The 15,907-nt window shown below is 55.2% G+C and overlaps 2 protein-coding genes across 3 annotated transcripts in view; one reads left to right on the forward strand and one right to left on the reverse strand.

The window, feature by feature from the left end:
• Positions 1-683: 683 nt before the first annotated feature.
• RDH8 (retinol dehydrogenase 8) lies at positions 684-5,881 on the reverse strand. Its single transcript, XM_061188789.1, has 6 exons — positions 5,779-5,881; positions 3,321-3,482; positions 2,502-2,681; positions 1,404-1,497; positions 1,009-1,192; positions 684-899 (listed from the first exon to the last, which is right to left on the reverse strand). The coding sequence occupies exons 1-6, from the start codon at positions 5,879-5,881 to the stop codon at positions 684-686; spliced, it is 939 nt and encodes a 312-aa protein (XP_061044772.1).
• A 1,676-nt stretch (positions 5,882-7,557) lies between these two features.
• The window catches only part of COL5A3 (collagen type V alpha 3 chain), a 37,466-nt gene continuing 29,116 nt past the window's right edge, over positions 7,558-15,907 (forward strand). For both annotated transcript variants that reach the window (XM_061190537.1, XM_061190538.1), the window contains exons 1-8: positions 7,558-7,739; positions 11,592-11,753; positions 11,845-12,034; positions 12,111-12,267; positions 12,965-13,069; positions 13,396-13,548; positions 15,347-15,460; positions 15,565-15,711. In XM_061190537.1, the coding sequence (XP_061046520.1) occupies positions 7,652-7,739; positions 11,592-11,753; positions 11,845-12,034; positions 12,111-12,267; positions 12,965-13,069; positions 13,396-13,548; positions 15,347-15,460; positions 15,565-15,711 (1,116 nt within the window). In that variant the 5' untranslated portion in view covers positions 7,558-7,651. The remainder of the gene's footprint in view (positions 7,740-11,591; positions 11,754-11,844; positions 12,035-12,110; positions 12,268-12,964; positions 13,070-13,395; positions 13,549-15,346; positions 15,461-15,564; positions 15,712-15,907) is intronic.

Below are 15,907 nucleotides of genomic sequence, written 5' to 3' on the forward strand. Positions count from 1 at the left end.
CAATTTTTTTTTTTTGATGTAGCCATGCTAATAGGTGTGAGATAGACCCTATTGCTTTTTAATTTTTTATTTAGGTGTAAGAAATTGAACTTTATTAAATACAGTGATTGCTAGTGGTTACAAATATATATTTTGTGAAAAAGTATACATACATTGCCGGTGTATGCACGAACAGATTTTACTGATGGAGTATGTGACCAGAAAAGTCTGGAGACCCCTTAGTCAAACCAGCTTTGGCTGTGTGTATAGGCGGGGAGGAGGGATGGGGATGTTTGGATCACCCCAGAATCCACAGACCGAAGATAACCAAGTCCAGAGGTTGACTGAGGCAGTCTGTCTCATCCTTCAAGGTCCAGCAACAATGCCCCCTCCTCCAGGAAGCCTCCCTTGCCTTCCCAGACACAACTCCAGCTCTCTGATCTGGGCTCCTCAGCCCAGGGTTCCAGAGTCCCAGGGTCCCCTCTCTCTGCCCCAGCCCTGACCACAGAGGGGTCTGTGTCTAGAGGCTGAGGGCTCTCTGGGGTCCCAGCAATGCCCAGGTACAGAATGGGTCAAGCAGAGTTTGCTGAATGAATGAATGAGTGAAGAGTCTGTATGGCCTGAGATGGATGTGAACCAAAGAGGCTTGGCTGTTCAGGGGTGAGGAGGGGCCTCTGCTCACAGAGCCTCAGAGGAGGCTCTGCTCACCGGGGCCACACTGGGGTACGGAAGCAGCTGCAGGCCAGACATCGAAGGCCAAGGTTGAGGAGGCGTGGCCAGCGGAAGAGTAGGCGATGGGAGGTTTGCACATACAGGCTGCCGGAGGGGTCCATGGCTTTGAGGGCGATCAGGGGAGTGTAGCGGGTGTTGGTCTGTCTGCGCAAGGGTGGTCTGGCTGAGCCGATGACCTTGACAATTACCTGTGGGGTAGAGCCCTGAGCTTTGGGACCCAAGGAGAGGGAGGTTCTGTAGGGAGGGGCCCCCTCACATACCTGAGCCATGTCCTGGGGCTCTGGGCCCCCCACTCACCTTGGCCACATCCTGTGGGCTCTGTCCCACAGAGTGAAAGAGCTCCCTGGAGGCCGGGAGGTACAAATCCCGAAAGTAGCTCAGGGTGTCAGCGTCAGTGCCTGGGAACTCGGCTGTGGAAACCTGCTCCAGGAGCTTCCCTTCAAATTCGGTGGCCACCGGGCCCGGCTCCACCAGGGAGATGCTGGGAACAGGGGTAGGGGGAGAGGGTCTTGAGCCCCAACACACTCGCTGCCCCATTTTGCCCATTACCATCCATCTTTCCTCTTCACTCCCCTGCTTCTCCCATCATTGTTTCATGCCTCCTTGCTCCCCCATCTCCTCGCTACTCCCCTCCCCTTGTCTGTCCCCTCACTGCCTTCATTCCCCTGTCACTGTCCAAGTGCCCGCCTCACAAGATGTTGAACTGCAGCAGCTGGACAGCCAGACTCTCGAAGAATCCCTCCATGGCGAACTTGGAGGCCGCATAGACTTCATTGAACACGACACCTGAGAGGATTACAGGAAGGTGGGCTCTTTGGGGGTCTGGGTGATGGGCTTTGTGGGTCCAGAGGGATGGGGTCTTGGGAGACAGAGCAAAGAGGATTTAGGGATCAGAGCATATCTGGGGTCAACCTGATGGGTGTATGTGATGGAAGCATATGGGGTCAGGATGAGGTTGTCTTGGGGTGCCAGGTCCCACCTCTTCCTGGCAGTGTTCCATCCACCCTCAGCCCAGGGAACTCTCCTATTCCCCTCTATCCTCTAAACCCTTGGGCCACTTGGGCATGGGATGCCCAGGGTCCCCAAGGGCAAGCGCCATTCACCAGGGTCTTTATTGGTCCCTGTTGAGCAGTGAATGTGTCCCCCTCCCTTCCAAGATCAGGAGGTTCAGCTGGAAGAGGGGCTGAAGGGATGGGGCTGAGTAAATGCAGCTTTTCCATGACAGGGTAACAAGTAGGGTGGATTCCTTAGGGGACTGCTGGGGAGGGGGGCAGATCCGAGGAAATTTCCAGGGAAAGGAAGGGAGTCTAGAGAGGTTCAAGGAGGAAGGGAACCGGGAGAAAGGATGGCAAGTAGATGGCCTCCATAGTAGGCCCATAGCAGACATCATTAGTCAATCTCTGTTCTTTTTCCTGCAGAACCTCAGGGTCCCAAATCTAGACATCTCTGGAGCCTGGTGGGAGGTGTTTGGGCAAGAAGGAGCCTCAGGAGGAGTGCTGATGGTTCCTTTGAGTTTTGTGGGATAGTTGGAAGAAATTTTTGGAGGTTTCCAGAAGTGGGGTTGATAATGGATGTGGATGGCCTTTGGCAGCATCTATACCACCCCTATCTATTCCTGTACCATGGTAGACATAGTTAATCTATCCCAGAACTTTTTCCTTCTGAGCTGCAGAATGCTTCTCAATGAAGGCATATTTAGGGAATATGAGCTAAAACCTAGTTGCCAACCTTCCAGCGGGGGGAGGGTCAGACGCTGGGAGAATTCCCAGGGGTGCATCCCCAGGGCTCACCTTGCAGCCCCATGACACTGCTGACCACCACGATGTGGCCCTGTCGTCTCCTCTTCATGCCAGGAAGTACAGCTTTGACCAGACGGACGGCCCCGAAAAAGTTGGTATCAAAGACGTTCTGCATGGCAGCTAGGCTGAGCCCCTCCAAGGGCCCCACCAGGCCCACTCCAGCATTATTCACTAAGGGGGTAGGGCTGAGGGTTACTTTGAAGTCCCCCAACCCTTCTAGTGTCACTCCCCCAGGGACACTCCCTAAATTATCCCACCCCTCCCCCACTCCAAGTTCAGGGCTAGTCCAAGATATCTTGGGTGGACAAATGTGTAGCATTGATAATCTTTAAATATAGTTCAGCATTTGTTATAGGGGACTCTGAGCCCTGGGTGGGGAAGAGGGCTGCTGAGAACAGCCTCCACTTTAATGCATGAGCAATTCAGCTCTGACCCCAAATTGCATCAAAACAGCCACACCCTCCTTAGAAGACCGTTTAGGGACCATGAGTTGCTTCTTCATCATGCTCCTTTCCCACAATGACTCATCAAATTAATTTTCCCAAGCACATATGGTTTTCTCCATATGTGAGAATTTCTATTCGATAAAATCCACCCTATCCCCAGGTCTCAGTATATTTCTTGTATCTCTAATAAACTGAATGGTATCCTGGGCTCTTAGCCAACTGATCTACCCCTTCTGCCCAGGGTCAGAGGTTATTAGGGAAACAAGAAAGCTAGTGCCCAGACACTGGAAAGAACTTGCTGTGATAAGGATCTATGCTTGGGCCAGGGAGGGGGCGAGTGACCCAAGGGGATGCTCAGACTCACCCAACACGTCCACTTCCCCTCCCTGGATGCAGCTGAGACACTGGGCCACTGACTCATCACTGCACACATCCAGCTGGGCCACGGTGAGGGTCTGACCCAGAGCCTCCCCAGCAGCTGCCTCCAGTGTCCCCTTCTTTCCCAGGTCCCTCATGGTGGCCACCACTGGGGACAGAGAACAGAGTTGGAGCAGGCACTAGGTTCCTTTACCCTGTGTGTGGACTTACATGTTCCTGTGATATTTTGCACGAGTAGTCACAGAGGAATGGAGACCCACAGATTTATACACCTACATTCGCCATACAACCACAAATGCATACTTGTGTACAGATATTTGTATATACTTCCATCCATCCATCCACTCATCTAGCAAACATTTATTGAGCATCTACTACACCCTATGCACTATTCTAGGTGCTGAGGCTATTGCATGAAATAAGATAAAGTCCCTGCCTTCATGGAGTTCAAAACCAGTAGGTAAGACAATAAAATAAATACAGAACAGATGGCTTGAGAAAAGAAATGCATGCACACCTAAAGTCAGCATATGTGCAAATATGCACATGCAAGTATGAATAGCCCCATTTACATCATCAACGTAGGTTCTGATTTATTGAACACCTACTATATGCCAGATAATATGCTAAACACATTTATAAACACTAACTCTAATCCTTACAAGAATCCTATGATTAGGTCATTAACTTATTTTCCAAAGATGACCTCAACATCTTTTTTCACACATGCTCTTCTAGAACCTAGCTGCTCACCCATCAGCCCATGAAATCTGATTCCTCTCCCCTTGAATCTTGTGGCTAGTTGGGAATCAATAGACTATGGTAAAGGTGACACTGTGCGGCTTTTGAGATTAGGATGGAAAAGATGTTGCAGTTTCTGCTTTGCTTGCTGGAATACTCACTCTTGGAGGCTTCAGCCACCCTATAGCAGCCCAGCTGTCCTGAGGCCACCATGCTGGGAAGAAGCCCAAGCTAGCCCAGGTAGAAAGACCACACGCAGGAGCCCTGAGATTACTGGAAGAGAGAGAGATGCCTGCCCAGCCCTGACATGTTCCAGTCTCCTCTGTGAGCCTTTGACCCTGAGCCCGAAGTGCCCAGCTGAGCCCTTCCAAATGCATGACCTTTGTAAACCATGAGAGATAGATGATTGCAGCTGTTTTACGCCATGCATTTTGGGGTGATTTGCTTTTAGCAATAGTAATCAGAACACGTAGGTAATATTATTATCCCCATTAACACACTGAGGCTCAACACAGTGAAGTTTCTTGCCTGGTCCCCCCCTAGCAAGTGTGAGAACTGAGATTTCAACCTGGGTTTGTCTGAGTGCTGAGCTCATGCACCTGTACACATGTTTGCACCCCCCCCTCCCCAACGCCTGCACCCACAATCACACACACATTTGCATGTTGTCTGTGAGCCCATGTAATTTTGGGCAAGGACCTTTGGCAGTCGGTGCCTCAGTTTCCTCATTTCTAAGATGGGGCAAATGATAGTGTCCACCTTATCGGGGTGATGTGGGGATTAAATGACTTTCTATATGCAAAACTCTTAGATGGAAGCCTGGCACACTGCAAGCAGTCAATAAGCATCATCCTTCAGCAGTGTTAGACACTCATCTGCCAGCCCACGGGGACACACACTACACAATTACCTCTCTGCACATTGGTACCCAGACTGTCACACCCAAAGCTGTGCGTGTCTCTAAGACAGAGGGCAGAGGGCTGGGAGAAGCAACTCTGCCAACTGGGGCAATGCCCTTACCCCTGCATCCTCCTCTTAAGTAACGGCCCTTTGCTTACTTCGACTCCAGTGTGCTCTGGGTCAGAGGTTCCCATGGGTGGGGTGCAGATTGGGGCCATTGATTCCAGAGTGGCAGGGGGCTGAGTCTTTAGACCTAGAGCCCCCTCCTCCTTAAACCCTCAAGGTCAGGGTCACTTAAGAGGCTTATCTTGGAGCGTTAATCTGGGGAGGCGTGGGGGTGGGGACTCTTAGGGAATGACTAAGTGAAACCTCAGAGAAGCCCTCCCCAGCCAGCCCTTCTAAAAATAAATATCACCCACACCCACCCCACTTGCTTTATTTTGCTTCTGACCACTTATCTGCACCAGCCGCATAATACAATTTGAAAATGTGTTTGTTGTTTGTTCTCCCTCACCTCCCCCACTACATCACTACCTAGGACAGAGATTTTTGTCTATTTAGTTCGCAGCTGTGTTTCTAGCACCTAGAATCTGGCACCCAATAGGTGCATTAGAAATATTCTTTGGATGAGGGGATGATTCACAGGAAGAGGTGGGAAGGGGGCCTCCGTGTGTCCTGGGTCCTCCCCAAGCCCACAAATGCAGTCGAAGTCATGGACCAGTGGAAATAGTGCTGGGAGAGCTGAGGGTCTTGGGAAGCCATGCCCATCCCTGTCCTTCCCAGCCTCAGCCTGGTCCCCTTACCCTGGTAGCGCTGCCTGGGGTCACGAGCCAGCTGCACTGCGAGCTCCAGGCCAATTCCCGAGGAGCATCCTGAGATCAGTACAGTCCGGGGTGCGTCGGCCATGTTGATCCCTTCCTGGACGCGTGACCTCTGCTGGCCAGCACCTGACTCCCGCCACCCATCATCTATCTGCTCATCTGTCCCCTCCTAAGCACCCCCCACCTGACTCCCTGCAGGATGAAGGGGGCCCTGGGAGCCCCCAATTATGAACTGACTTTGGGCAGGCAGCTGGGGGGAATCCCTTAACTTCAATATAGTCCCTTCCTTTTATCTGTCAAAAATTTCCTCTCGCTGCTACACTCAAAACTGGGGGCTTTTGTTGTGATGATAAATTATCCAGGGCTGGGGGGAGTTTCAGGGAGTGCGGGGAATAAGTGGAGGTGTTCTCTTGCTGTCTCTACTCGGGGCAAAGAATCTGTGATTGGAGAGAGCTGACCAAGAGTGTGGTCCCAGAAGGGTCCGTTCAAAGAGAATGGGCAGAAATGTCAGAAGGTGGGATTAGACTCTAGGAAGAACTTCCCAACGGAGCAAGGCAGGGCAGGAACTTTATGAGTCTTTTAGCTAGAAAAGTCTTAGTCTCTGATGTCCCTGGAGAGGGAGGAGGAGCAGCTTGGGGAGATCCCCTCTCCTCCTCCCTACTCAGGGCCCCCCTCTCCCCTTCAGGCCAGATGGGGCCCCACCCCCTCCTCCCTAAGGACACAGAGTCTCTTTGTCTGAGGAGCCAGAGGCTGGGAGGGAGACACTGCCGGCTTCTCCCTCTTGGCCTTGGGGCGGGGGGAGTGGGCAGTTCAGGGCCCGGGATATGCCCCTTGGGTTCCTCCTTGCAGAATCTCCTTCAGATCCTGCATGTCTGTGCTTGTTCAATTGCACAGACAGCTCCACCTGACCTGACCCGCTGGGGCCTCCTCACATGGGGGTGGGGGTGGGGTCCCAGTGGGGTGAGGGGGGGTTCTGCCTCACCCCAGGAATGGCAGCGGTCCACCCCTCCCTGTGGCAGTGCCCTGCTTACGGTAGGGCCATACTCCCTGATTTAATGGGCCATGTGTGAGAATGGAGCTGGGGCATCCATCTGGGGCCTGAGTCAGGGAGAAGAGGGCTAGGGATGGAGGTGGGAGCCTTTATTTGAAGACTAAGAGTTTGGGGGAAAGAAAGAACTGTGAGAACTCTGTTTGGGAATCTGTGGTGAGGGTTTTGGGGTGGGGCTAGGAACCCCATTTTGGAATCTGGGGTGAAGTTTGAGGTGGGGTGAAGATCCCTTATTTAGGGACCTGCAGGGAAAGTATGGAGTGAGATCGGTACCTATTATTGTGGGACCAGGCAGGTGGGTGAGAATTTGGCATCAGAATTTGGGGGCCTGGCTGAGACAGAAAGGATCTGGTATAAAGCTGCGCCCCCTAATTCCAGGGCCTGGATGGAGGCTGAAGGTTTGAATGGGACTAAGATCTCCTTTGACGGGGCCTGTTAGGAGAAAAGGGTTTGGGCTAAGGCTGGGACCCCGGATTCTAAGGGTGGGTGGGAGTGACCCTCCTCCGACCCTGTGGGGTGAGGCAAGAAGGGCCCAGCTCCCGGCCCAGGGCTCCACCCCTAGCTGGGCAATCAGAGCTCAGCACAAACTTTCCCAATTCCACCCACCAGCTGTCAGCTACCCCCCCTTCCGCGAGCTCCGCCTGGCCCGGAGCTGGAGCGCAGGGCGAGGCCAGGGCGGGGTCTCGGGCAGTCTCCTGTGGATCCCGAGTGGAGCCGGCCGCCGCGAGAGTGCCCCGAGCCCGTGGAGTCGCCGCGCCCCGCAGCCGCCCCGGCTGGTCCCCCGCCTTGAGTGTGGGTCCCGCGGGAATGGGGAGTCGCCAGGGCCTGGGCCAGCCGCGGGCCGGCCTCTGCCTGCTCCTGGTCTCTCTGCAGCTTCTCCCCCGGACGCAGGCCGGTGAGCCGGGAGGGAGAAAATAGGACCCGGAGTGCAGGATCCATCGAGGTCCCCAAAGACGGCGTGGAGTCGGGAGTCGGGGGCGTGCATGGGGGCCGTGCACGTTGCGCGTGGCTACGGTGTGGTATTGGGGGGCGAGTGTCTGACTCTGGGCGGTTTCTGAGTGTGACAGCTTGGTGGGGGGGGGGGTCGGGGAAACGTGTGACCCTGTTTCCTGGTGGGTGCGTGGGAATGAATGCAATTTATAGGTATACATGTGTGTAACAATGTGCGTGCGGCCACTTGGAGGAAACTCTGTGTGTGCTGGGTGTGGGAGGTGACGATGATTGTATGCATCTGGGTGATGGGATGGGCCCTGGGCGAGTATGTGATTGAGTTGTGGGTATGGGAGAGTGTGTCTGTGTGTGGGGCTGATTTTGAGAATAACCGTGTGTGTGTTATGCGTGTGATTGTGTGTCTCTGGGTGACCCTCTGAGGGCTGTGGTTGTGGTTTGGGAGGCTAAATAATTGCCCATGAGGATGATTCTCAGGGGGACGGCGGATGGTGAGCGGGCACTAGTAGAGGAGAGGGTTGATCTGGGATTCAGAGCTCCCTTTGCATCTCCCCAGATAGCTTCACCTTATTCCCCCTCTTTCTCCTCTGCCCCTAATTAGCGCGCGCCCACCTCCTTTCCCCCCCATCTCTGCCCCCCTGCCCCCTCCCCGCGCTCCCCTGAGCCGGGATCAGCACCATGGACAGGGCCTCGGGAGGGCCTTGGTGAGGGGCGAGGCGGGGCGGGGCGCGGGGCGGGGCGGGGCAGAGCACGGGCGGGGTCGGGGGGAGTGGAGGTTGCTCCCCCAAGCTGAGCGAGCCTCGGGTGTTTTTTCTGAGGAATTTCTCAGGGGCCCCCCCAGGGGTCCCGGGGGCCGCCGGACGGGTGAGTCAGCGCTGACGCACGCCCAGCTGCACGAATCTGGCTGGACGCCGCGCCCCGCCCCGCAGGGTTCTGGGTCGGGGGCGCCCCGGAGTTCGGGAAGGTCGTAGTCCCTCAAGTAGTGATTGAGGGGGGCTTCCCTGGTCTGAGACACCCCAGGTCAGGCCCTCCCCGTAATTCCTCCCTAAGGTGAACTCAGGACCCCAACACACCCACTCCCACTTTCTCACTTTCTCCTTTTCCCTGCAGTCCAGAGAGGTAGCGTGGTTACGGTGTGGTGTGTGTTTACGCGGATAATCCCAAAGTGGCCTATGCCCCACTCCCACGGTCACACATCCACACAGTCGTGCGATCTCAGGCATGCACTCAGAATATAAGGCCCCTGGGACACGAAGAACGTTAAACACCTGGTGCCCAGGCCAAGGCAACCCCATCAGCCACCCGCCACACGGTCACAGCTTTTGTCACCCACCTACACTTTCAAACTCTCACACATGCTTCCACTGGCATCCATACAACGCAGTCGACATTCTCAACCAGTCACCCACTCGCTGACTTGGCCACACTCTCACTATAACCACACTCCTCCATCTCGAGTCTGAGCTATTACTATCACAGACTCCCCTGCATCACCTGCAGGACCTCGAGCTCACTGCCAGGACCCCAGGACAAGTCAAAGAACTGCACCTAATCCCTCCATCATAGGCCAAACACTCACAGACATCGACACGCCACAAAGCACATGCTCAGCTAGTCCCCGGTCCATACATGCTTGCCCAGTCTCACGCATGTACACAATCGCACACGCACCTATTTGCACAGACACTCACACCTAGGTTCTCCTACTCATCTGAGAGCGTCCCAGCCATGTCCCAGCCTGGTCCCTGCCTGCCTTCTTCCACATCCTAGACCCCACCTAGCCTCTCCCTGGCATCCTGACCAGCACAGGGGAGAATCTGTGGGGGAAGGGCAAGCCGGTTACTTGACAGACTGCCACCCCCCACCCCGGCCCCGCAGGCAGGACTCAATGCCTCTTGTGTGTCTCCTTGTCACAAAGCCAGCCATGGAAAGAAAAGGCAGTTGGTTTCTGAAAGGTCCTTACAGAAGGAACACAGATTGAAGCAGGAGACATTTGGGTTAGATGCTGGGAAAGACTTTTAAAATGTTAATGAGCAGTTGGTCAAAGAGAGACCCCTTCCCACTGCATAGAAAGTGGAGTCTGGGTGAAAGGAGAGCCTGGGAGAGCCACACGGGGTGGAATCATGGATCTCAGCCCTCCCCTGGGACCCCCCCCAGAGAGGGGGCAGCTGGGATGATCATTCCACAGGGGAGTGACCCTTGTGGTCAGCAGAGCCTGGGAGCCCAGATTTTAGCCCCAGGGGGCTGTAACCCAAATACCTCTTAATAACAGCCCAGCCACAGAACAGGCAATTAGAGATGGGGCCGGTGGAGGCAGCAGGGTTAGGGGGGTGGGTGCCGAGGGGGAGAGAGAGAGAGATGGAGGGAGTAATCCACACACAGAGATATATATAGAGAGGCACAGAGATAGAGGTATGCAGAGAGAAACAGATGTGAGACCGAGGGAAATACCAAGAGGCAGAGACAGAGAGCTAGAGAGTGAGCGAGAGCTAGGAAGTAAGAGAGGGAGGGAGAGAGAAAGACTGATTCAGAGTTGGACACAGAAAGTGGGACAGAGAGAAGGCAGGGAGGGGGAGAGAAGAAAAAAAGCAGAAGGAGGTTGGGGGCAAGAGGGAGCTGAGGTTGGAACAGGGCTCTGGAGAGTTTGGAGAATGAGGGGTCTGACCCAGGAGGAGCTGGGATGGGGGAACCCTCATCCAAACCCCTGTCTCCCACAAGTCTGGCCCCCCACCCTGGATCCCAATGGTGAGGTCAGTAGAGACGCCCCCTGGGTGAGGTCATGGCAGAATCTGGCTCCTGCCAAGAGGCTGGGTCAGGGGGTCAGTGGGACAGTCTGCTGGGGGGAGGGGAGATCAGGCAGGAGTTTGGGGCTCAGGGGAAGACCCCGCCCACCCTTGCCCAAGCCATGTGGTTCCACTTAGCACTGGCCAGGCTGCACCGGGTGGGGCTGGTAGGACGGCCTGGGTTAGGATCTGACTGGACCAGTCCCTTCCTTTGTTGGGATGAGAGGGAGGAGGTCAGAAGGTTATCAGAGAGAGGTGATCAGAGGATAAGGTCAGAGAGGGTGATAAAAGGGGGAGGTCCAAAGGTCAGATGGAAGAAACTGCGATAGGAAGAGGGAAGAGGTCAGGTGGTAGTCAGAGGGAGGTGGTCAGGGTCAGGCAGAGGAAGGTCAGAGGGGGTGGCCAGAAGAAATCAGTGGGGATCAGAGAAAGAATGGTCAGAGGGAGGAAATGCAAAGGGGTAGTGGTCAGAGGGAGGAGGTCAAGGGTGATGAAGGTCAAGGAGGAGGTCAGAGGGAAGCAGTCAGGGGAGGTGGTGGTCAGAGGGAGGTCATGGGTGATGGTGGTCAAGGAAGAGGTCAGAGGGAGGAGAGCCCAGGGAAGAGGTGGGGAGAACACACGCAAGGAACCCCTCCTCTCTAAGCGGGTTTCCCCTGGCAAGGGGGCTTCAGGCCTGGGAAGCAGCCCCAGGGAGCTGGTGCGGGGGAGTGTGGAGAGGGGGACAGTTTGGCTCTGGGGCTCAGGCCAGGAAGCTTTGATTCATCCCAGAACTAGGTCAGCTTTTTTTTTTTCTCACCAAAAACCAAGGGAAAAAAACAGGAGTCAACAGGCTGATGAGGCTGGAACAGCTGTGGAGTGGTGAGGGGGGTATGTGTCCCAGGCCTGCTCCTTCCCCCTGACCCACAAACATAGCCGGGGTGGGGGGTGGGGTGGGGGCTGAGTCCCCCAAACCCGAGCCACTCACGCAGAGTGCTGGGCTTGTTGTAACTGCCCCGCACCCTGGCTTCTTTCCGTAGCGGACCCTGTGGATGTGCTGAAGGCTCTGGGCGTGCGGGGGGGCCAGGCTGGGCTCCCCGAGGGTCCCGGCCTCTGCCCCCAGAGGGTCCCGCAGGGCGACCGGGCATTCGGGGTGGGCAAGGCCAGCACGCTTGGTGTCCCCACGTGGGAGCTCTTTCAAGGTGAGTCAGGGTGAGAGGGGCTGTGGTTCATCCTGGGAGCATGGGTCACAGTCGGGCCATCTGAGCTGCCCCTTTCCCTCTGCCCTCCCAGCTGGGCACTTCCCTGAGAACTTCTCCGTGCTGATCACTGTGCGGGGCCGGCCAGCCAACCAGTCTGTCCTTCTATCCATCTACAATGAGGGCGGTGTCCGGCAGCTGGGCCTGGCGTTGGGGCCGGCTCTGGACCTCCTAGGTGACTCCTTCAGCCCCCTCCCCCAGCAGGTCAACCTCACGGATGGCAGGTGAATATGGGGGGGTGTGGGAGTCCCAGGAGAGGTGAGATGAGAGCACGCCCTCACTGAGACTGTCCTCTTGCAGGTGGCACCGTGTGGCGGTCAGTGTGGATGGTGGGATGGTGACCCTGGTGGCTGACTGTGAACCTCAGCCCCCCGTATTGAGCCAGGGACCTCGATTCATCAGCACAGCTGGACTTACTGTGCTTGGGACCCAGGACCTCGGGGAGGAGACTTTTGAGGTAGCGCTTCAGTGATGGGGGAAACTGAGGCAGAAGGCAGGAGGGAGATTTGTCCACAGCCTGAATCTGGAGAAGAGAACGGAGAAGGGAACTATCCAGCTTCAACTTAGCACCAGGAAGCTGAGGAAGGGAGTGCCAGGCATCACGGTGCATCTTTGTGGCGTGTGCCTGTGAGACTGTAAAGCCATGAATTGATCATTTGCGATGGTGCATACTTGGCTTATGGTGGGAGAATAAGGTTGTGACGTGTGACGACGCTGTTGGTTGTGATGGTGTGTGATGCCAGCAAGGCATGGAGTTGTGTGGCTCTGTGACAGATGTGTTTTCGATGTGGTGATTGTCATGTGTGTCATGACAGTCCAGGGACCTCATCATCTTGTTTCCCTCCTTATCTCCAGTACCTTGAAGGGCACCTGGCACACAGTAGGTGTCACCATGTGCCACGAGCGAAGGAACAAATGTGCCTCTGATGGGACAGATGTTGTGGGGTGTGGCTTGTGGTTGTGGTTTGGTGTCACCCTGATAGAATCTTCCTCCTCTCAGTTTTTTGAGGCAGAGGGATTTCTGGGGCTATGGTGGGGCTACCCCCTCCCTATACTTAGCATGCTTTGGGTGGAAAAACAGCAGACCTTGATGCTTGGAATGGGGGTCGGAGTCAGCCTGCAGACCTCTTCCCCGACCCCCGTTCTCTCCCCAGGGAGATATTCAAGAGCTGCTGATAAGCTCAGACCCTGAGGCTGCCTTCCGAGCCTGTGAGCAGTACCTTCCTGGCTGTGACGACCTGGCTCCTACAGCCACAGGGGTGAGTAAGGGGCTTGTCCTGAGGTCGCTGGCTGAGTCATCCCTGGCTCCAGGTCTCAGGAATGAATGAATTCTGAGCCCTATCCAGGGGGCTGAGGGACCGCTACCCTTAAACTGTTCTTAGGCATGAATGACCTTGACTTCAGGTCACATAACTGACCCTTGGCCCCTCATCATATGATTTACCTTGACCCCAGGTCCCAGGGCTGAGTGAGCCCTGGCTTTAAAACATAGGACGATGGACCATGTGCCAGCATGACCCCAGGTGATCTGAGTGATGGGGCCTCCACTCAGGGAATCTGGACCCGACTGGAGTCCTCTTCCCAGGTACCCCAGGGGGAGCCAGAAACCCCTCCCCCTCGGCGGAAGGGGAAGGGAAAAGGGAAGAAAAAAGGGCGAGGTCGTAAGGGGAAGGGCAGGAAGAAGAAGAACAAGGAAATTTTGGCCCTGAGTCCACCTCCTGTCTCCCTGGAGAACCAGGTAAGGGGTCTGCGATCTCTCCCCTCTGTTCTTTGACCGCCCTGCTTCTGGCCTCTGATCCCCACTGATCCCTTGTGCCTCTTGTCTCCAATAACTGACCTTTGACTTCTCTCAGCTGACCGATCACTGTCGGGGGGTCTGGTCCTGTCTTAGGTACTCTTTCATATCTCCCTCCCAACTTCCAGTTCTGCGGGGGGACTAGAGAGGGGGGGCACACCCAGTTGAGTACCTTATTATTAGGGGGCTCTTGATCAGGGCTACTGTTTAAGGGGAGCCACTAGCTGGGGTGAATGATGGGTTCGTTAGTTAATGTGTCATTGTTTGGGGTTGACTGGTTGGGGTCATGGGTGAGGGTTATTCATTGGGGTTCGCTAACTGGGGGGACACTATTTGGCCTCTCTGATAGAGATTGCTGGTTGGGGGGATCATTGTAGAGAGAGATACTGACTGAGGTTGATGTTTGGGGGTTTCCTAGTTGGAGGTCACTGTTAGAGGTCATTGATGGAGGCCGCTGTTGGTGTTATTGGTGTCTGTAGTTTAGGGTTAATGGTGTGGGGCTCATTGCTGAGGATCACTAGTTGGGCAAGTCACCAGTGGGGGGCCACTGATTAGAAGGCACTAGTGGAGTCACCAGTTGGGGTCACTAGTTGGGGGAGTGCCTTTCAGGGGATCATGGATGAGATAGTTTGGGAGTCCCTGATGGGTAATTAGTTGGGAAGTCATTGATGGGTCACTGGTTAGTGGAATTACTGTTTGGGGGTCATTGATTGGGGCGCACTAGTTGAGCTCACTCATGGATGTTCATTGTTGGAGGGTCACTGGTGAGGAGGAATGATTGGTTAGGGGTCACTGGTAGGGCTTATCGGGGGTCACTAGTTAGTACTTATTGTGGGGGGGTCATTTGTTGGGGAGGTCACTGGATGGGAGAGTAACTGGTTGTAGTCATTGATGGGGGTCATTAATTGGGGGGCCACTGATGGGTCACTGGTTATAGGAATAACGGGTGGGAGGCCAATGATTCGGGTTATTAGTAGGTGTGTATGGGTCATTGGTTAGGTTCCTTAGTGGGGATCGCTTGTCATGGGTCATTAATTGGGGGTCGTTAATGGGTCACTGGCTGTAGGAATAATTGGGGGTCACTGGGTAGGTGTCCCTGGTGTGGGCCACTGGTCGGGGTCCTTGGTTGGAGGGTCACTGGTTGCACTACATCTGCTCGCCGCATCAGTGGGGAGAAAGAGGGTTATCACTTCAGCCTAGAACAGAGACACCCGGAGTAGCCTACCCTTTCTCAGCCCCTTCCTTAGCCTTCACCTGGGCCCCCATCACCTGCTTTGCACCCTTGACCCAGTTCCTCTGCAGCTGTCCAGGCCAGGAGGAGCTCCCACTCCTTCTCTGACTGCGGCCTGGCTGGCTGACCGACTGCTGAGATCTGCCTTGGGAGAGGACATATGGGATAGGCTTCCAGGAGTCTGGCCCTGAGTGGTGGCCATTGACCCTGACCCTTGGGCTTTGGAGCCAGCCCCGCTCTGCCTTCCAGGCCTTCCAGACCTGCCAGACCTGCCCATCCTCCACACACAAGGGCTCCCCCTCCTGGCTGTCCTTGTTCAGCCAGCACACCTTCGCCTGCACTGGCCAGCCCCCTGCCCCATACCCCTCTGATGTTTTTTTTTGGGAATCCTCCTCTGTCCCCCTCCCTAGACTGGGTGCTCTGGGAGAGAGAGTCTGTCTCCTCCTTCATCTCCCTTTTGTCTTGATTGTCCTGACCGCAGACCTGGTACCCTCTCTGTCCTTCCTCCAGACCTCCACTGACATCCCCAAGACAGAGACACCAGCTCCAACTCTGCCTCCGACTCCCACGCCTTTGGTCTTCACCACAACTGTGGCCATTGGCGGCAACGTCACCGTCCTAGAGGTTGTGGGAAGTGGACGAGGCTGGAAGGGAAGGTCCTGGGACAGTGGTGGTGGCAGACAATGAAGAGGTCAGGGGTAAACTTTGGTCTGTCCCAATGTCCTCAGGAGAGCTTGGACCCTGACAATGGAACTGAACTGGGGACCGTGGAGACTGAGTTAGCCAGAGAAGAAGAAGGAGAAGGTGGTCCCACCATGGGCCCCTACTTCCGGGCAGCAGAACAGTCATGGAGGACTGAGTTCCAGATCTTTCCTGTGCGTCTGGGTGGCTGGGTTAGGTGCAAGGGGGAGGGACTCCTACCTGGAGCCACACATAGCTGCATTCTCTTTTTTGCTTTCTTTTTATCTTGCCTAGAATGCCTTCCCACCACCCCAGTGCAGTTGACAAATATTTATCTACAGATACTATGCTAATGTGACAGGCATTGTGCTAATGAATGGCTCTGTGGGT

Source organism: Eubalaena glacialis, chromosome 4 (genome assembly GCF_028564815.1).
Source record: "Eubalaena glacialis isolate mEubGla1 chromosome 4, mEubGla1.1.hap2.+ XY, whole genome shotgun sequence".
Lineage (NCBI taxonomy): Eukaryota > Metazoa > Chordata > Mammalia > Artiodactyla > Balaenidae > Eubalaena > Eubalaena glacialis.